This window comes from Argiope bruennichi, chromosome 5 (assembly GCF_947563725.1).
Source record: "Argiope bruennichi chromosome 5, qqArgBrue1.1, whole genome shotgun sequence".
Taxonomy (NCBI): Eukaryota; Metazoa; Arthropoda; class Arachnida; order Araneae; family Araneidae; genus Argiope; species Argiope bruennichi.
Window position 1 is genome coordinate 98,225,700 of NC_079155.1, and position 23,156 is coordinate 98,248,855.

The 23,156-nt window shown below is 27.7% G+C and overlaps 1 protein-coding gene across 2 annotated transcripts in view; it reads left to right on the top strand.

Moving 5' to 3' along the window:
- Window positions 1-23,156, top strand: part of LOC129969385 (SCY1-like protein 2) — a 488,897-nt gene that overhangs the window by 381,735 nt on the left and 84,006 nt on the right. For both annotated transcript variants that reach the window (XM_056083944.1, XM_056083946.1), the window contains exon 10: window positions 9,773-9,895. In XM_056083944.1, coding sequence (XP_055939919.1) covers window positions 9,773-9,895 — 123 coding nt within the window. The remainder of the gene's footprint in view (window positions 1-9,772; window positions 9,896-23,156) is intronic.

Consider the following 23,156-nt stretch of genomic DNA (forward strand, 5'->3'; position numbering starts at 1 on the left):
TCCGATGTCTCCATCGATGTGTGGTCATTTTTGAATCGATTAATCAAGTCCTTCCCTTGTGTTATCCCGAAACATCGTCACCAAAAACTTACCAAATCGTACGAATTGTTCCGCTCTCAGAATCACCAGCTTTTGGAAAAATTTGTTGCAGTATCTTTTCTCAACTCGTTTAGTCACCTTGAGGGAAATCAAAAATATAACAAATACTTATGGCAGCATCTTACTCAGCGGCCAATAGGCAGCTGTTGTCACACTCGAATATGGAGAAAAAAAATGCATCCTTTCACTGTGCACAACGGACCCGCTCCAGCATCATTACGGTACTCAAAAAAATTCAAGGTTGGATACCTTTTCGACAGCCTTCGTGTTGTCATAAAATATTTTCAAATCCAGGAAAAATTGCCTAAAAAATGCCTGAAAAGAATGCCTAAAAGTTTAAAAATCTATGTCAATGCATAATTGATAAAATTCTACAGGCAATGCTAAATAATTATTGCATAAATCGTCTTAACCTCTTCACTGCTAACTGGTCTAAGTAGAAAAGCTTTGCGGGAAGGTGGGGATTGAACTAATAGCTTACACCTGTTGCAAATATGCCCCCATAAACCGCTTCGAATGTTTTTTGAGCCCATATATGCTCCATTAGCAGTCAAAGGATTAATCATTTAATGTTTTTTATCTACTGTACTTAGTTTAAGTGTTCCATACCTATTTCTGAAATAAAATTTGAATTATTTACCATGATTAACGTTCATTCGGGAGGAAGAGAATCTAGAGATTCTTTTTACAACCAAAGCTATTATCTGAAATAATCTTATCATGAAATAAATCAAGGTTTTCATCACCTGTGGGTGATTAAGCTTGTATTATTTATAACATTTTAAATAGAGCTCTCTCGTCTAATTTCATCAATTTAAAAGAATTAAACGTGGCCACAGTAAAGCAAATTGAAATAAATATATATTATATTTCCAATGGAAAATAATTGGAAGCTTAATATTTCAAAATATTTTATATTTTTATTACTGACAAATAACATCTACTTGAAATGAATATAGTTTTCTTGGGAGTGTTTGACTAATATATTAACTAATTAATTAATATATTAATTATAACATTAAATATGTTTTAAAGCCTTTTTATATATTTAGTGTTTTCATGTGAAACTTAATAATTAGCCTGGTCGAATTATATTTTGGCATAGAAAAAACATATTACAGTAGTTTTATAAGTTTAAGTAGGTGAGTCAAATCAGGTCTGAAAGTTTGTACCAAAATATACTACAGGATAAGTTTAGAAGAGAAAGTAGAAATTAAAACACCTATTTTTCACTTTTAAATAAAAAGCTATTCAGTTAAATTGTAAACTTTCAATAAAAATAATCAAGTATTAAAAAACCTATAAAATGAGTTATTAAACATTATGAAAGCTTAATTAGCTTAGAAGAGAAGTTTTTTAAAGTGAGAATTTTATAAAATTTTTAAAAAATCGAATAAAACTTCTGAAATTAAAGTTAAATGCATAATTAATGGAAGAATACGATAAGTAAAAATATCCAGTCGACATTTGCATTAGTTTTTTTTTAAAATATGATTTGGTCGTACAAAACAGGAAATTCAAAATATATATGTAAATATTTATCTTTCAATCAAAATTCATAGATCGATAAAATTCCCATTCTAAAAGTATTGTTTTTTGTTTTCAAATGGTGTGCAAATGTAGACTTTGAAAAAAAAGTAGAAATTAAATTTCAAAAAAAAGTCTTACTTTGCATCAACTAGATGAAGCGGATGAAGAATTTAAACTTGCTTATTTATGTTTAAATTCATTTAATATTTATTTTAAATCTAATTTATATTTCAGCAAACACAATACATGCAAGATTTATAAAGCAACAGCAAATACTTTATATTCGTCTGAGAAATATTTCTAAAGGGCTTATTTAAAACAAATATACTATCTCTATAGCATTAAAAAATATATAAAGATTTTATGAAGACTTTAATGCTTATAACAGTAATTCATTGCATAAGTGAAATTATTTCATTTCATTTTAAATCTCATATATATATATATTTCATTAAGTGTCACTCGTATACTTTTCATCACTTCAAAATGTCATAAGTAATAAAAAAAAATTTTTGCTCGATGTTAGCGTGATTGTCAATCTGAATCGAAGAAGAAACATTTTTTTCGTATATTTTCAAAAATTGAATGTCGTTTACTGGGGTAATAAATAATTCCAACGGACAAAAAAAACAGTCTGAATATACATTCTTACAAATGCCATCATGTTGCTGTGCAATAAACTGAAAAAAAGTATTATTTTACTCAAATTCTTTATTGTGGATGCATATTTCTCAACACAATAGGCCTATTTATCATACATCTTTGATATGTTTGTTCCATGCGCAATTTATAAAGAAATGGTTTTAAGACATCTAAAACATCAAAAGAACTATTTTTGTGGCTCTTACGTCGAATCACGCTCTGGAAAATCATTTGTTTCACAATAAATAATAAATACAGCATCAAGAATTTTTGTTATTTATTTACATTTTCATATACTCGATCAGCCTTCCATGATAGCCTATTTGAATATTTGGCAATTTACTACACAAAATATCATTTACACAATACATTCATATAACACTTTATAAGAAATGTAAATAATTTAATACAGAAAGACAATTTTATATCATATTTACTGGATGCATTTTCTCAAACAGATTGTAGTTCACCGCAGTCCGCAAGAACTTTCCTTTTTCGGTGCCTTTATCAAATATGATAAGTTGACAAATATTATTCATGAGCAAATGTAATATTTTCTTCCCTTTTGTAATCCTTGAAACGAAGTATATTCCTTTCCTTTCTCCTTATATACATTCCTTTACAATTCCTTAATCTTCTTAAGTCCGTTGTCTTCAAATTTCAAAGGGATAAAATTATCTAAAATGGGACATAATAAGTTATTTGATTTAAATTTTCAATAGCAGATGCGAAAGGTTTTATAATTAAATATAGATTTTGAATTTAAATATGGTGATTTCTCGTAAGATTACAATCCTCTTTTCCTTCTGTTTCGTATTTTAATTGTTTTATTAGATAGATGAAATATTTGTTCCATATTTTCTTTAAGCACATCAATTGATATATATATTTTCTCTCTGAAATTAGAAAATGATTTTTTTTTTCATGATTACGACATGAAAAAAAGGACGATGATTAGAATTTTTTTCATGATTTTTCATGCTTAGCTTCAACAATTCGAATCATTTAAAAAGCAAGAACAATTTTATAGAATGGAATAACCTCAACATGCAGTTAAAAATGTACTCTGCCTTGTGCGCATGCATGAAGCATTTTTTTTACTAAGTGCTCAAATTAAACCTAAAAATTGCAGATTTTAAAAAACCAATCCCAACAATTTTGTGTTATTCTTTATTCACCTGGATGAAAACTTAAAACTGAACATTTTTTGAAATTAAAGTTGAGCAAAAAATCTTTCAAATACATAAAAGATTATTTTTTAATTTTCGATTTCTATCTTTAGTAACAATATATGTGAATATTTAATTAACTTTCAATTCTGATTTAGAATTATCATAATTTAAATTTTATTATATTTACCTTTTAAATTTAATTTTTCTTTTTACAGAGATAAACACCATTAACTATGAGGTTATTCCTCTTCAATTTATAATTCTTAAAATTTTAGATTCATTTTTTTTTCATTGTCGTATAATCATTGGCTTTCAAATGCTTTATTTTCACCTAGAATTTCCTGGTAAAATTTATCTATAGAGATCTGTTTTCATACGTGTATTAATCGTAATGCTTCATAATGTTTAGACACAAGATATGGGACGATCTTCCATAGATGCTAATTCTAATACTATATAAGCCCAACTAACAACATTTGGATAATTCTAATTTTATAAAGCTATTTTAATGTAAAGATTTAAATATTTTAGATTGAAAAATAAATAATTTCGGAAATTAAGAATGAGAAAAAATTGCAATGCATCTTGGAAATTTGTTACAAAAAAAAATGAAAGAAAATATAGCAGATTGCTGAATATTATATAAGGTTTACAGATATAATGTAATTTCATTAAGGTCAATCTAAAACTATTTTAAATATTTTTAAGTAGGAAATTTACATGTTCAGTACGAAATATTTTTCCTCATTCAGTGAAAATAGTAGTCGTTTTGTTTAGTTCTTAATTGAAGATATTATGTTTTATGAAAAGAAAATAGAAAGGCATAGACTGAAATGGCCCAATTTTTTTATTAATGAGCAAGTAAAATATAAAATATATAGGTTTGAATTTCATTATAAAAACTGAATTAACTTTAACCAGTTATTAATTTTTTTTAAAAAACCATTTTGCTCAAGCAAAGTTTAGAAATCAATATTTTTATATTTCTAGTTTTATTATTTTATATAAACTAGTATTTTATAGCTGCAGAAACTTCTTGTATACTTCCATTTAATTTGTAAAAATGGAATTTTGTACCTTATATTTCATTCATTTTCTGGTTTGATTAACTGCTAAAATTTTATACGTTCGTTCTGGATGAAAATACATTCCTTAATATTCCAAATATTACTTAGCAGTTAATCAATAGATTTAATTTAATTCAAATTCATTTAATTTAATGAAGTGGATGCATTTGGAAATCTAATTTTCAAATTCCATAATATACAATGTATTGGTCATAGAATTAAGCTATTATACTATATTTAATTTGCATTTCGTTAAGTCTGTGTTGTTGTACATTTTTAACTTATATATACATATAAAGAGAGAGAGAGAGAGAGAGAGAGAGAATTATAAATTAAAAACTAAAAGAAGAAAATCAACAAATTATAAAATTTTGCTGTTGTTTTTCATATTAATAAAAGTGTGTTTTTAAAATTATTTTTAATATTTTAATAGTGAACAGTCTGATTCTAAAACATAATACTGGTACAAATAAGTTTTTTTTAGTTATATATTTTTACAAAAATATTCGATTAACTTTGTTATAATTAAGCAGGATGTTCTAAGTGAAATATTTTTAATACCAGCCTAAAGAAATATTTTAATTCAATTACATATGCCATTTTTACTATCTATAATACTATATGCACAAAGTGTATTACAAATATAAAAAGAAAGGTATATGAAAATATTTGTGTATAGTCGGCACTTTACAAGAAATATAATTAGATCTAAAGTTTTTGAATGTAGAACTATGAAACTAGAAATAATTTTAATTAAAATTAAAGAAAAATTTTAACACTATCCTACTATGATTTCTGAAATGCTTGTAGTACTGATATAAATTTAAAACCCCTTAAAAAATTTTAAAAAATGTACAAATAATTTAAATGCTTAGCAAATTTCCTGAATTCCTGATTTTTCTTAATAAATATTTTTGGATAATTTTCAATAATCGATTTCTCTGTTGCAGTGAAATTCAATCTGTATTGTGTCATCAAAAATTTAATTAAAACATATATTTTTTTGGTGAAATCTTGGATAGTATAATTCTGGAAATTTTTTGGCCAGTTTACAAAAGAAATTAGAAAGTGAAACTGCATTAATACAAAATATAAATATAATTTAAAATAGCTATCTATACACATGTTATATGCTATGTTTCATTTTATCAGATTAATGGTACGTTAATACCATGGCACTATACTTCATTAGACGAATTCCTCTTTTGTTGAGATGATAGTTATTATCACGTTATGCATAAAAATTCAATTTAAATAAAACCAACTATTATTCTGAACATTTAAACAGAACCAGCCAAAACATTGCCGATCAATAGTCATACTTCTTCTTGTGTACAGCCAACCACCCCCGCTACCATTAAACGAAGCAGTATCGACAGGATATTTTATGGCCAGGATTTGCTTATCATAATTCATCCATATTATTGACAAAATCTCCGAACTGGCATCCTCTTCGAGGTGGTTGACCCTTAGCCACAGGTGGTCAATCACTGACCTTCTTCCTCTTCTTCCCCTACACTTGCCATCCTGCTTTACGACCAGCTGGTCAACACTGAGAAAGCCTCCTCAAAATTCTCTGTATTCTCTGTACATCTCACAACAGAAGAAAGGCAAACACTTTTAAATTTTTAAATAGTTGGTAAAAAAATGTCAATTTTCAATATCATATCTTACAGTATTTTAATATTGTCTGTCAATCAATATTCACACTTTTGGATAAAGGAGACTGTTTAATATACAATACAGATTTTTTTTTCCTTAACAGAAACAGATTATTCATTTAAGAAAAATAACAGAAAGTAACTTTTAAATCACCACATTTCCAGAACCAATGCGATTATTTTATCCAATCCCGACGTGTCCCGGTTATAAATTGAGTGAAAAATACCTCATACATTTTTCATCGCATCCTGAGATGACTTTTTCTGGAAGGAAACGCCTGCAGGTAGGATCTGCTTTTCTCTGGGAAGGAAAGACATTTTTCCTCTGTGCCACGAAAAACGGAATAAACGGCTTAGAAAACATTATCCGTCATCGATATTAAATGGATGGGGTGAACGTCAGATTGATGTCCTTGGGGTACTGGAAAGCAGCTACTAGAAAAACAATGCTCAAGATCACGAGCATATAATAAAAATATCTATATTCAGTGTTTTGACTCGGGGTAATAAAATATTTATTCCTAATGGATATTTTAAGCGTTGTTTTTCAGAAAAATTATTCAATATCAATTTCTTATAAGAAATGCTATATTTCTTTGAATTTGAATTTTCTCGAACAAATAGTTGATTGATATTTTTATTATATTAGAAGGTATAAGAAAATTCAGCTTATCTATAAAGGGCACAAAATCGTAACATTCATGAAATTAAGTTAATAAATAATGCCTTCATATAAAGCATCAGCTTCATGTTAAATGTAAAGCATCAGAAAAAAGTAACATTGCCGATGAAAGTTTCATTATAGATTTCTAAATCAGAATTGCTATTTATTGGTTGGGATAAATCAGCAATTTCATTCATTCTAACAGCACTAATAGATATTCGGAGTCGACCATAACTAATCATGTCGACACTGTTTTTGTCAGTGGTGGTGGGATGGTCGAGTATACGCAAGAAGCAGCACTGGTAGACAATCCATCAACACATGTGACACAATTGTTAAAGTGTATCCCAGAAAGGACTTCTTCCCGAATGACTTCTTTTGAAAGTTTCAAATGAAATGATATCCTCAGCATTTTTATTCTTTTTCGGTCAAAGCATTTTTGATTTCTATGGCAAAGCGTTTGGTCTGGTTATAAGTCATAAAACAATCCTGTTTTCCCTGCGTTGAAAATATTGGATGATTAATATCCTTCAATCAGACTCATCAATTTTTCTTTCCTAACTTTTCCTACATTTTCTTTCACATCCGTCCATTCTCCGCAAACTCTTTTTTGGACTATTATGTATCTTTTCTAAAAAAAAAGGGTCCATCCCACCATTGGATAAAAAGAAGTCTTTCACATTCTGCTTTTCAGCCAGTTTTTGTTCAGAGGCCTATAAATAGCTATTTTTTAGTATTAACGATGTTGAACTATTCTACTAGGTGAGATTCAAGAGCTTTCAAAGATTTTCTTATTTCGAATGATTTTTTAACCTCATTCTGCAAGGGGGGGGGGGTTTCAATTTCTTAAAAGGCACTGAACTGTTGATATTAGCTATAATTTTTAAAGAACACGATTCTTCAATAATTATATCTAATGCCTACGTGGAGATTTCAAGACTTTCTCTTCACCCTTAACTGGGGAGGTGAAAATTTAGGACTTAACTGAAGAGGTGAAGGCTAACTGAAGAGGTGAAGGAAGACCGCATTTTCTTTATACTCAAATCAAATTTTCTAATGACAGTATTAGTATAAATATCGACCAATATATTTTGGAGATATTTTTCTTAATAAATAAATGTTTGAAAAATTTTAAAAATATATTACCATTAAAAAACTTAATTGCGTTTTAACATATATTTTCTTTTCAAATTAAATGTTACAACGAATAATATTCTTGAAAAATCATGCTACTTTTTACTTTTTAAATCATGTTTATTTTTTCATAATACAAAAGTATATAGAAAACAATGTAATGAAAAATTCAACAATTATATGAAAAATAAAAAAATAAAAAAATTGACAATGAGTAAAATTGATCCTTTTTTTTATTATTGGCATCATTTCTACATTTGTAGCATTCCTAAGCATTTGTAGCCCTTTTTTCAAGGGCATTTTAAACATACAGGTAAAATACTAATATAAAAATCAGCCTGTAAATTTTAAAGATATTTCTCTTGGTATATTAATATAATTTAGAAATTTTTCAAAATATATTATTACAAAAATTTATTATATGTGAACATACATATCAGAATCAATCGATTGCGTTCCTTGAAATATCTTCAATCCTTATCATTATCCTCATCACAATTATCCTCATCATTAAAATCTCTTTTTTGTTTTATTTAAAAGTCTCTGGAGCTCTGCTTCATAACGAGGATCAGTAGGTTGGATGTTATTTCGGGAACCAAGTTTTAGAGTCATCTACTAAGCCTCGTATAATAAACGAACACTAAAATGGAGGTGCGGTCTCACAGACGTCGCTCAAAGAAATAGCTGAAATATTTTTAAAAAGAATTTGCCGAAACCAGTTGAAAAAGTGCACACATAGTGAAGGTCACAAAACAGGAAGCTACAGAGACAATCCATTTGATTGAGCCAAAAGTAGAATAGGGGGGGGGACAGAAAGTCCATCCTTAGCGGTCTGAGACACCGCACTTCCCAGTTAAGGTTTAATGTGTTTTGTGATCAATGTAAAAAATTTTCGTTCCCGGTAATCTGCTTAATCTTTCACAAAATTTCAAAAATCAAACGTTCTGCAATATGGAGTGCCCAACACACCTCACTTCTTTACGTCGGTAGAGTGTGGAAAGGTAAGAAAGGAAATTTCGGTTTTTCCCATGTGGAACCCGCATGGCACTCTCATCTGCAAATATTTTCTCATTACTCATGTATCCTGTAGAAGATAGATATTCGAGTCATTTGAAAAGCAATCCAATATTTTGCTCACCCAAACTGAAAATAAAAAAAATAATCAGCTGTTGAAATAATTCTCTAATGTGGGGTTTATTATTTATTATATACGAGTTTTCACCTTCATTTTAGTAGGAGGAAAAAAAACTGAAATGAATGAATGAATGAATGAAATGACTGAAATCATGAAATTCGGTAAATAGAGATTCGTTAAATCAGGCTCCGCCTGTATCTTGTATATTACAAACTTAAACATAAACATTTAATATTATTTCAAATGTATTAAAATGAAAGTAAGTTCTCTTTAATGTTTTAACATATACTTACCTATATTAATTATGGAGTAATTTTCTCCAAAATTACATTTCTAGGCCTACCGGTATGATTGTAAATTTAAAGATTACCACATCATTTTGAATTAGTAAATTCCTTTTAAAAACAAATATTATAAGAAACGTTTTCTTTGTTCTTTTATTATGAGAACAACTTAATTATTTAATATATATTGTATTTTTCACCGAATATAATATTTGCTATGATAAAAAACTGTTTATTTACAAATTTAATTTTGATAATTTTTGTTGCCGAAAATATCGTAGTTCCGTTAAATTATAAATAACGATAATAGTTACAATATTAATCTTCTGAATTTAATTCATTCAATATGATTTTCAAATAATTGTTAAACTCTTTTATTGACAGGCAACAGTGACTTTACTTGAAAATATGGATATTATCATGAGAAAAACTCCTAAAAGCGATCTCAAATCTGAAGTTCTACCCATGCTGTACAACGCATTTGATTCAACCACACCACAAATTCAGGTAAGTTATATATTATCAATTTATTTGATTTCCATAACTTAAAAATATTCTTTTTCTTTAATATGGGGTAAATTCAGGTAATTCATATAATTTTCAAAAACTTTTAGTTATGAGCAATATTCTAAATTTTGTTGAAACGTTTTAAGAAAATCTAAAGGCAATTTCCTTTCATACCTTTCTATCATAGAATAGATAATTAGAATCAATTTTGAGAATATTAATAGCATTGGAAACTAATTTGGTGAATATCGGAAAAATAATGCTTAAATACGGAACTCATTATTGATTAATATAATGAAAATTTTATATTTTATAACATTTTAATAATATTGTACAATATTTTTTTACAATATTGTACAATATTATTAACAATTATATTAATATAATAAACAATTACAATATTATTATTATATTACAATATTGTGTGTTACTTGGGGTGACATCACTACATGTTATACAATATTGTACATTATATTATTTAGCATTCAATAATATGGCGAATATTGTTCAATAATATGCAATATTGTATAATGTAAGTGTGCTCTTGTATACAATAGCATACAATATACATATGCTTTTGGGATACGCATCAAATTATAGTCGCATAAAGTATACCAGGTGTGCAATAGAAACTAAATTTAGATACTAAATAGCATTTATTGTCTTAAATAGGAAACTTGAAAATTTTCTTGTTACTGTGGCACTATGATGTCACAAAATGGTAGGTCATGAAAATCATTCGAAATTTTCGTGAACATAGATAACTCAGCAATGGAAAGCGTGAGAACTAACTAGGCTGTTAAGCTTCGCTCACATCTTCTACAAGAAAGAATTATTGAATAACTGTCATTTATTAGACACGTGTCATCTATTATCCATTAATGACACCATAATAAATAAAATTCTCAAAAAAAACAAAAAAACAGGCATACGTTTTTAGATTTAGATGATTTTTTCTTTTATTCTGAACACAAGTATTTCCAAAAACATGCATCAATTGTCAATGTAAGGTTTATTTTTCCCTGGATGTAATTCTTTCTACTTCTTAGCATCGTATTATTGCTTCTTTTTCAGTGAAAAGCTGCTCTAAAGCCTTGTAAGCATCTATATTCAAAAAATTAAAAACAAATTTTAAAACATTCAGCTAAATCTTTACATACATCTAATAAATGTACGCACAGCTTCAAGCATTATTCTATAAATAATTAATAAAATAAATTTCAGTTTAATCGCTTAAATTAGTTTATATGCTTCCAAAATTCTATCGGTGCATCAAAATATATTAATTATCCTCTATTTAAAGTTTAGACCTCATTTATAAAACCTCATTTATATAAAATGGACATTCAAATCGCGTTTAACGTGTCAATTTGTATTTTAACATATTTTTGTAGAATAGATGCCTTCAGCTCTTTGATTCTCATTGATAATGAAATGCAAACGTTGTTTCAGTTACACTTATCTAAAGAAATCCATCAAAGTATATTCCAGTGAGCGTGGGAGGAAACAATGTTACATTATCTTCTTATATAGTTTGTTCCTTCAATAGGTATTCCAATTTTTTTCTCTCGGGTATTCAGATGCACTTTCAAAACAGATATATTGTACAATATTTGCATCATTGTAAAATATTGTTAAATATTGAATAAAACAATATAATATCCAACAACATTGTACAATATTATGCAACAGGTTGAGGAACTTAGGTACTTAGATGTTTCTATTTTTCCACTTAAGCCTTTCTTGATCATGTAATATAATACAATTAGTTTAAGTTATAACCAATCACAATATTCTCAATGAAAGAAAGCTCACATAATTCACAAGCTCATGAGCTGTCTTACACTGTAATCATCTAATAAATTTAGATGGTGCTTAATTGTGAAATGAATGTGATAATCTGTTTAGTAAAATCTGAAATTATAAATGAAAATTATCGTATCATGTAAAATTTGTCACTATGAAACATGAAAAATTATTGAATTAATTGATGTATTCTTGAAATTCATTTTTGCTCTATGAGCGAAATAATTAGCAAATTTGTTAATATAAAATCCTACATTCAGTGCCGATGGTTCCATACGACTGATATAATTTCAAGTAGTTAAGACACACACACACACACACAAACACACACACACATATATATATATATATATATATATATATATATATATATATATATATATATATATATATATATATATATTTAATAATATGATTTACAGTGCTTTGATGCAAGTTACGATTATTTAAGTTATCATTAATTGAATTAAAGACACATTGATTAAAGAAAGAATAAATGCACGAATTGAAAACCTACAACTATTGACATTACATAAATAAACACAAATGTCATTTTGATTGGTCTTCAGAATGCTAAATGATACAATTAAATCAAACTCACGGAAAAAGTAAAAAAAAAAAAAAGTTTAACTTTTATATGGTTTTGAATAACTAATCCATATAAAGTCTTAAAATACAATTTAATCACTCGAGTCTATAAGTATGTTTTATGTTATTTTTTTGTTCCAATAAACTAGTTAGAATAACTTAAAAAGCTAAAATAATTATGTTAATAATGATTATATTATTCAAAATATTTAAATTATCGATTATATCGATTCGTTGAATGCACAGTTAAAAATTAAATTTTACTATACAAAAATTTCTCTTCCTTTTTTTTCATTATAATGTGTTATGCAATTTCGAATACATAAACAATTAGCGAAGAAAAGGCATACTTAATTGCTTCTTCCAATGAAAAAATTTCATAATAAAAATATTCTTTCACACCAGTTTCATACATTGACCTTATCTGTCGAAGCAGAAATATGAATGAATAATTCATCAGCGTTCTGTAACTGAGTAGTTGAGATGCTCTGATCCTTATTCGTTATTGTCATTATTTTTGCAACATGAACAAAAGTTTTACTAAGCAGAGCAAAATATTGAATAAATCAATATGCAACAGAGAAACAGAAAGGCAAAGATACTTTTAGGATAAAAGCCTCTAACAGCTTTAAGGCTTGTTACTCAAGAATCCAGCTAAATTTAAAGATTTAAAAACAAATGAAAGACAGATCCACGATGCAATTTACCTCAGAGTCTTGACAATTTCGACATATTTCTACCAATGCTTTAGTCCGTGCCTTCAGGCCCCATTGATGGAACAATTTATTAATGTCAACCATTCTTTAATTTAATTGCCTTGGGGTACCAAAATAAGCAAAAATGCTTCCTTTAATAAACGCGGGTAAAATTAAACATCTTCTTCGGGACGAAATCAATTCCATGCGTTTCAAAATCAGTTTAGGAAACTAATTAATGGAAATACAATCGAAAAACCACTGTGCGTGCAATGAGATTTATTTCCAACGAAATCGTTGGAAATCTTTAGAAAAAAAATAATGTTGGAACGCTATTTGATAATTGGAGAGTTCTCATTTGCCAGCGAGAGAGTAACGATGTTTTCGTACATGAGGTATGTTGAAAAGAGTGAGAAATAAAAAAAAAAAAGATTATATGTAATATGTTTTGCTATTCAAATATAATCATTTATTCTTACTTCTTTAATACAGAAATAATCTTCTTCAAAAATCAGCATATCAGAAAAACAAACAGTTTGAGATTTCAATATGAAGTTGTTCAATCATGATACAAACTGTGAACAAGATGTCAAATTTTTGTCTTTCTTATTGATTTTTAAATTAAAGGCAAAGATAAAATCTTTGAAAGAATTCTTTGCAAATTCTTGTAAGTAGAAAATGGCGTATGTTCATTTTCGAAAATATAAAAGTGCTTTTAATTTTTGAATTATAATAAACTCGAAAACCGGACATATAAAACACTAATTGTATAAAACAAATTACAGATGAATTTTAAAATTTCAGTGTAAAGAATTAAATAGTAAGTAAGCACAAAGAATTACATTAAAAGCAAACTGCATTAAAAGAAATAATTTCTTCCAAATTTTCTTGAAAAATAATTATCTTTTCATAAATTGTGTATTTTGTCTTAGAAAGAATAATCTAAAAGCAGCTATTTTCAGAGAAAAATCATTATATCAAATTTTGCTTGGAAAAAAAAATGGATAAAAGGTGCTGAAAATCTCATTTTCCTAATTTGCTTTATTTTAGAAAAGAACTTTAATAGGTATTGAATCCAGAAGAATAAAAATAAGGGCTTTCAGGAAATTTAAACATTCTAAAGATTATAAAAATTCCTGACTGTACTAAAGCTATTATTGAAATTTGATCATTTCTAATTAATGAAAAAATCATAGTAAATAATACATTTACATCCTTAACTCTTGGTTTCAGTGCAAAATAATTATCAGAATAGTATTCGAAATTTAATCATAAATTAGATTGTTTTACTCAATTAATTATTTTTTTCTTAATCACAGTAACATAGATTTGAAGATATTTCCATGCTTCTCAACCTAATAAGAAAACGATAATTTGGGAAGAAGAATCGTCAGTTTTTTTAGTCTAATTCTGCTTTCCAAAGAAATAAAAAGAAAACATTAATTTTATCGCAGTATATATTTCTACAGTAATTTTACTTTTGAAAAATTGAAAAAATAAATAAATCTAAAAAAATGCTTTTATTTTTGCTTCATCTAAAAATTTGTGCAATGAGCATTTAACGAATGTTTTCGAAGTTGAAAGATTTAAATCAAATATGATAATTTGAAAGCTAATAATGATTTAATATCGTCTAATTCTTATATTGATATTTAGAAATGTTTTATGGCTTTTATTATTTATTAGACCTGTAAGATTAGGAGAACAAAAAGAACAGATTTACCGTAAATCAAGATTTCTCTTTAATTCAAATAGGCTCAGAACGTAAAATTGTTTATTTAAAATATTATATCACCAAATTATTAAAAAAATCCCATTATTTTCTTTAAAACTCTATCCATGAGTGTTAGGATTTATTAGCGATTACTTTTCTTGCAGACATCTATATTATTATCTACATTATATTACCTGTAATTAGAAGAAAACTTATTCGAATGCCCATAATATCCTCCTACCTCATGTATTTGAATTCGTTTTTGTCATTTTAAACAAAGCTTTATAAAAATATTTCAAACTTTTCATGAGAAATAAATGGCTCAAATTTTCAATTTGTTATATACAAAGAAATGTTTTACACACTACGGAAGAACGATTGCACCGAGCCGGTGATGGCCCTTTGTACCCAACTATAATTCCCGCCAGTGACATGGTTATATAGCTATTCAAATTTATCCAAATGTCTTCGGGGCTTGGTGGAGTAGCTTTTATGGTGCAGGAAGAACTAAAAAAAATTATTGTAATCATTTATGTATTCGAAATTGAAATTTTGACGAATCTCTATTTTGGACTTCCATGAATTCGAAGAGGTAGGTCCAAATAAAATTTGGAACCGAATCCATCAAGGGATTGTCAGTCAGTTGCTACTTTCGTATACATATAAAACCGATAACTTGTAAACGTAGCAACTTAGATGAATGAAATTTGATACACAATATTAGAATCTAGTGTCGATACTTTTCAAATTTTGAATGAAATCTGTCACACGGTTGATTTGTCAGTATTTTTGCCACCATGTAAAGCAATAACTCAAAAACACAATGATTTAAATAAATGGCAATTTTAATATGTGCAATTAAAATAACTACAAAATAATTGCAGCAATATTTAAAATTTTTTATTTCAGTCAGTTGAATGAAAAGTGCTCCAAATAGATATTCGGTTTTACTTTACTTCATTCACTATCAAGCACACAATCCTCTGTGCGGGACTTTGAAAATAAAACTTTGATTACCAGTGACGTTCGCGTTTTTGGCCAGTGTAAAAAATTTTATGCTGGGTAGGAGAAGACAATTTTATTAGACAGTTTCCTCCAGAAATTCCTGCTGGGTATATTTTAAATACATTTTCAAAGATGCTACTGATAATTTTAAACCAAAGTACAATAACACAAGGATTTCCAAAAGTGATTCAATTCAATTCTTCTTTCTTTCATATATTTCAAAATATTCTTGCATCTCAGTTTTTCTGAAAAATACATATCCATTACGTTGGGATGTATCCTCCCATTTCGTATATCCAAAATATCACTGAATTCTTTTTTCAACCCCAGCAATGCAGGGCCTTTCCGTTTCAATGAAATATTTATTTTTCATCCAACAACACTTGCCCTGGAGCTTCGACACGGACAGATATTTAGATTTAAAGATTTGTCCAACCAGAGGAAAAATCTCCTCTGGACCACCCTTTTTTTGAAAGGATATAGTTTATTTACTTTGGTCCATCTATACTTCAAAACGTGAAGAAAAAAAACCCGATTAAATGCAACCATGTCCCCTTTTTTTGTTTATGTATCCTGGATATATTTTTCTTCCTAATACTTTCAGATATTTCTTCTTTATCGTCTCGTGTTTGAACTTTGACTGGAAATCTATCTTTTTGATGATATAAATATAATATTTGATAAGAACCTTTCTTTCATTCAGTCATCCAAAAATAGCCATTCATCAGAAGTATTATTTTATTTGACTGATGTAGAATTCTGTATTATGTCAGATTGTTATACAACAATGGAAATGCCTCCATCCTCAAGAAGTAACTTTTGGGATGAAAATTTTATATATATATATATAATATAATTTTTATTATTAATACATTAGCGACGATATACTTTAAATAAACCTGAGTTTAATTCCTGTATATTTTTGAAACTATATGTTAATAGAAAGAAAGTAATTTGGCTATGCATGCCTGTATATTGTAATTTCCTGCTATACAATATTGACGTATTCTACTCAACTTTGCACTGTTATTATTTAAATAAAGAGAAAACTGAGAGCTTAAGCTAAGAGAAAGATTATCAAAAATTAATTGATATCTTCTGTTTTGTACGGAACTTAAAAGTTAAAAAATTGTTTAATGTTTGTAATTGTTTAAATTGTGTCTGTTTGTTTATTATAGCATTGGCTCTTGCATACTGAGCGTCTTAAGAGTAATAAAGTTATTTTATCAAAATCCATTTACACCTTCTTGTCACTCTGTTCTTCCAACTTAAACAAAAGATATTTCAAATAACTTCAATATACAGTGTTTAGTTCAAGTCATCATCATAGATTTCATAAAAAAAAATTTAGTTGATGAATTATAGTTGTTCTGTGTATTTGCATGGAATAATATTCAGAATTAAAAATTATCAACTTTCTTTTTTCATTACAAAATTAAGCTTCGAAACTAATATATTATTTGCTAGTAAAGAAAAAATAACTAGAGTAAGAAAAGACTTTAAGAGAAATCCCTACATTTATTAAAATAGATTAATGCCTTTTAAATGCTTCTGCATGGCGTTGTATTCTTTCTTCTCACCAACATTTACCTCGAAATCTGATTTACAGGAAAATTTTTATCCGATTTTTCCTGGAAATCTGATTTACAGGAAAATTCTCATTCGATTTTTCTTGGAAATCTGATTTATAGGAGCATTCTCACACAATTGCCCATGGATATCAGATTTACAGGGAAATTCTCACCAAATTGTACCTGGAAATCTGATTTACAGGAGAATTATCTTTAAATGGTTCTTGAAAATTTGATTTACAGGAGAATTCTCTTTAAATGGTCCTTGAAAATTTAATTTAAAAGAGAACTTTCACTAGATTGTACCAGAAAATTTGATGTACCGGAAATTTCTCTGTAAATGGTATCTAGAAATCTGATTTACAGAAAAACGAGGGCGTTTCATATTGAACTACCTACGTGGATTGATAACATTTATTAAGGATCGAAAATATCTTCTCAATGTTCTAGTTGCTCTTTCTTTTCAGTATTCTAGAATCTGCATTCCGCGAATTCTGGTTAAATGTATCGGATAAAGAATCCTTTTTAAACAAAAATTTCAGGTGATTAGCAATAGAAGCAAAGTACTCAGATGATGTTAAAATAAAAAGAATATAAATTTGAAATTTTTCATGTTGCAGTTGTAAAATGTTAAAAGGAAAGAATACTTCTCAAAGTCTAAAAAAAGTGTTTAAAGCCATCGGAACTACTCGTCACCTTTCTGATAACTTACTTAAAAGTGTTGAACGCGTGAAAAGAAAAAAAAATGCATTTGTTATGTGCTAATACGATGCCACTTATGGCACTAGAAAGCAGAAAATTCTTATTAGAATTGGATCTATATAGATTAAAAGACAGTAAATGAGACACAAAGAGAAAAACAATCATAAGCTTCAGGCTACAAACATTTAAGATATTCCAAATAATGTGAAACCCATCCATTAACAGGAGTTTTTTGTTCTCTTTAAGTACGTTTAATCCATATTTTTCTTGAGATGGAAAATAGTTTCATACATTGATATCTCGAATTTTATTCTTCACGGTGTTATTTCCCTCTTCAAATTTTATATAAAAAATACTTAATGGGATGGTTCGCTTTATATTTATGCCCGAGGCATCGAAAACCATAGGATTGGCTGATCAGAAATACCGTGAAAAGTTTGCGTGTTTGAATCCAAAAACGGTGATATTCCATAATGGCCGAATTCTCCCAGAAATGCAACTTCTAAATATCAAGAAAGAAAACGTAGTAAAATGCTAGACAAAGTTTAAAATACAAAAATATTTTATTTGATGTCTTTTCTTAAAGTCTTGTAATTTTTATTACTTTCCGTATTCTTACCGTTCGCTTTGTGCTAATAAATGATATCGTTGTTTTGCGAATAAGATTAGTAATATATTAACATAAAGAAAAGGAATCAGTTTTCCTATTTTAGCAAACACAAATAATATTTTGCTATGAATATGTATCAAATTATAGTAATTCATCGATAAGATAACGCGTGAAGATTATAGTAATTATTACGGACTGAAACTTGAATGGTGAAATTATTTCAAGTATAATTATTTACTCTGGAGATGATCTGTAATTGGCTTTATGAACCATTCGTCATAAAAGAAAGTTTATTACTATTGAAAAATTGCACTCTTAATAGGTAATACTGTATTTTAGAAATTGTGAAAAAATAAAGTAGATGATTACGTTGAAAAGTACACTTTTTTTGCGAAAATATAAAATTAGTTTTATTTGATATTCTTAATGTTTGAACATTTACTTTCATAAATTCGTTAGAATTTTGTTTTTAATTCATTTTGGGGGAAGTTAAACTAGTCTATATATTTGCATTTATATAGATTTTAATGCTATTTTACATTTTTAAAGGCTATTTCCAAAAATTTTAATCTTTGGGCGAATTTTCTTAAGACAAAACATTGGAAAATAAAATATAATTTACATTTTTTGTAAAAATTTTACATAACAATTCCTGAATATGTTCTGCAGTTACTGAATACGGATTAAGCAACTTTCCTATATTTAAAAATACTCTATGGTTACTGAGCTACAGAATAAGCAGCCTTTTGCATTTAAAAATATTCTATGGTTGCTTTAGTGTTTCACAGTGCGAAAAAAAATTGGAAATTTCCTGTTATTTATGAGTCAAACCCAATTTTTTTAAAGACTGGATATAAGAAGAGCTTCTTTTAATTTAGTGTCAGGAAAAATGAAATGTATTTATTAAGCTATCTGTAATTATCTAAACTTAAAGGGTTTTGCTTTATACCTATTTTTAGCCAAAAAAAAAATCCACATTTATTTTCTATTAAAAAACCCCTTTTAAATAGTATTTTTAAATTTCATTGATGTTTTTTCAATCAATTTATTTTATACAAAAATTCAAAAATATTACAATATTACAGCTTTTAAAAAAAATCCCACCCAGAATGTTATCACATACTTAATAAAACAAACAAAAAACATCAAACCCATGCAAGAGCTATACTTAAATTTTTTTAGCTTTATAATTTTTATAAGCTCCATCCAGAATCTGAAATATCAATGAATTTTTCTATTCCCCCCCCATCATATTCTTCAGTATCCTGCATTTTTCTGCAGTATAACTGTATGAAAACTACTTTTTATTGTGTTGACCCATCGTAACGTTTTGTATAAAGCAATGACGGCCTAAAGATAGAGTTTGGGCTCATGTATCAATGGATCACCAGTCCCAGAAAATATTTCACCATATTTATAGATTTGGTGCACGTTACAAATGTTGAGAAATTCAGATGGATCCATACTGATATACGTGTAAGTTTGGAGATCAGAAACTAGTTGCATGTCGTCATTGTTATTAGTAGTACTAAGTTACGAATATCATTTCAAACCACACATCATGCAACTATGGAGACTGACATTTTCTAACTAATTTTAATGAACAAAAGTTAGTTCTAATACAGATTCTAAACGGACTTTGATTAGGCTGCGCTATTCAGTAATTAATTTTTAAGTAAACTTCAAATGAATTTGCTTCAAAAATATTATATTCATCTTAGTTTTTACTTATTTGATTTTACACACTTCTGAAGAATTCCTGAAATTAAGCATATTTACTTTTTATGAGAGGAAACACATAATTTTCTCGTTACGCTCTCTTTTTATATAGAGAAAGGGAAAATTTTCACTTTTTATGAGAAAGTCAACATTCTCATCTTTATTCTTCATGCATTTACAGCACGTAACGATCTTCTTAAGACACTAAGCGCTGATTGTTATAAAAGTTAGATTTATAATGTCCAAAGGCTGTTTTAAGTAACACGTAAAAGTTATTCTGCAAAGCGGGACAAAGCTTATAGGATGAGAAAACAAATTTGAAAATAAGAAAAACTGCTCTAAATAATTTGCAAATATGCGGAATGGAATGCGTTTATATTATAAAAGAATACAGTAAAACTGTTTGGAAAAATTACTAAAGCTAAGAATTGAAATAATTTTATCTTTATAAGTAAAATTCTTAGCTTAAATGTTTCATTATTAAATGATTTAAAAGGAAAAAACATATTTGTTTATTAATTCTTTAGCTTTTATTTATATATACGTACTTTTTTTATTTTTTCAAATGCGATGAATAATTTTCAATATTACAGTAACCATTTTTCAAATATGTTACGAGCAATTCAAAAAGCATTGTCATTTTCCTAAAAATATCCGACTGATAAAATTTCAATTATTTTTAATTGATAATTTTTTTTACATGAAGTTTCTATTTTCCTTTTTCTGGCGTTTTTTTTTCAATTATTTCCTAATCTCTATTTACTTTGTGGTCAAAAGAAAAGTTTTTTCTTATAATTGTTGAATTTTTCTGCGTGAATTTCAATGAAAAAAAATTATTTTTGGAAATAATATTTTAGAGCAAATCATTATTACATGCTAGTCATTGCTATTCACAAATATCATTTATGAAAAATAAATTGTTTTCAGTAACTAAGAATTGTTTTTATCTGTATGGAATCACATATTTTTTTCTGGAAAGTTATTTTTCTGTAGTTTCTTTACCACATTTTTTTCAGTTAAAATATTTTATTTCAACAATCAGGTTTCTTGATTAAATTTTCTTTCCAGTTTATTCTTGTTCATTTATAGCATTATAAAAAGTAACATTGATAAAAAAAAAAACTTTACATTCAAAATATAATTTCAATTGCACATAAGTCAATTAAATGAATCTGCAAAAATAATTTTTTAATTGCCTTTCTTTCTGTCTTTTTTTATATTTACTTCATATGTTTCTTTATACGCGTCTGGGGCCTCAAAGTTTATTAAATTATAACGTGAATAGTTTTGGAGGTGGATTATAGGAGAAATTCATTACTCTATAATAAATTTAGCTATAAATTGGAAAGCTATATATTGATTTCCAAAGCAACTATAGTGGAAAACTGATAGTTTTCTTTAATAAATTTCTTTAAGTAAAAGAAAGTTTGTTTTTTTTTGAGAAATATATAATTTTCTAGTATAATAATTTGTTGAATGTGTGTTTCACACTTGAAATCGCATAAAAAAATTAACCGAGAACAGTTATCAGATGTTCATCAATCATATTAATAGAACTAGTCTTGTCTTGTGAACCAACTTTGGCAAATTACATTTTATCACAGCTAAAGATGCATCGTAGCTAGTATAATATAAAATTAAATTTACCAATAAAAATAGAACATTCTGATTTTATAAAAAATCGGGAAAATGGTGAAATCGGTCCAGAAAGTTTATTTTGCACAGGCTTTCGAAACGTTAGAATTGTTGGAGAAAGATGTATGCGAATATTTATGACGTATATAGGGAGCCATAAACTTCTATAGGAAAAAAAATCCAACTCGGCACTATGACAGAGATAAACCCTGTTGCTATTTTTCCACATAGAGAATGTATAGTTAAGTATTGTTGAACCTTTCTTGAAAATTATAGGTGGTTATAAACAATCTCCTATTGATGACTTACCCAGAGCTCATGATCATCATATAAAACGAAAATTGACGCAATCGGACCAGTAACCGGAAATGTGGCGTCATTTCCGGTTACTGGTCCGCTTTTCGTTACTTTAGTTTTCGTGATTCTCTTAAATATATAGATTTTATATGATTTCACTGCAAGATGAAAAATACAAATACATTTTATAATTACATGAAATATCCAATTTAGTTAATTCTTTCTTGTATGGTATAAAAACCAATACAACTCGCTGGTTTAAAGAGCAAGAAATGTTGAGGTGGTAAAGAGGATTGTAGTGACAAAGACGTTTTATATACCAAGTAATATCGTTGAGCCTCTAGAGTAATTTCAAAAATTCAATTGTGCAAAAGTTCACATAAATATAAATCAAGCAGTTGGGCAATATATTGAAAAATTACGTTATTTTTTTTTTTGGCTATTATGATATTGCAGCATATTCTAGAACATCTAATCACATATTTAGTACTTACAGCAACTCTGATTGTATCGTGATTAGGATGCCATGTAAAGTTATTACATTATGTTACAACCAATAGAACTGTTTACCTTCGATTTTCTGATGTATCAACTCTTTCTTCCTGCCTGTTTATCTCTGCATTTCTGGAATATACTTTGAGGAAAGAGGTGGCGTAAAACAAAAAGGGAAGTTGCAAACCCTCGCAAGTCACATCATTCTTCAAGTGCTAATGCCATCACCTTCCTACTTCCGCGTGTAGTAACACAGTGTAGTACGCATTTTTCTTTCTTAATATAATGAAGAAAATTTGGTATGTATTTTGGGCACCTTCTTTTCCATTGACTAGATCCAAAATTCGCCATAGACCTAAATGTCTGTCCACAAGACCATATATTAAATTCATTTATCATAATTGCTATTTCTTTCTCTTCATGTTCA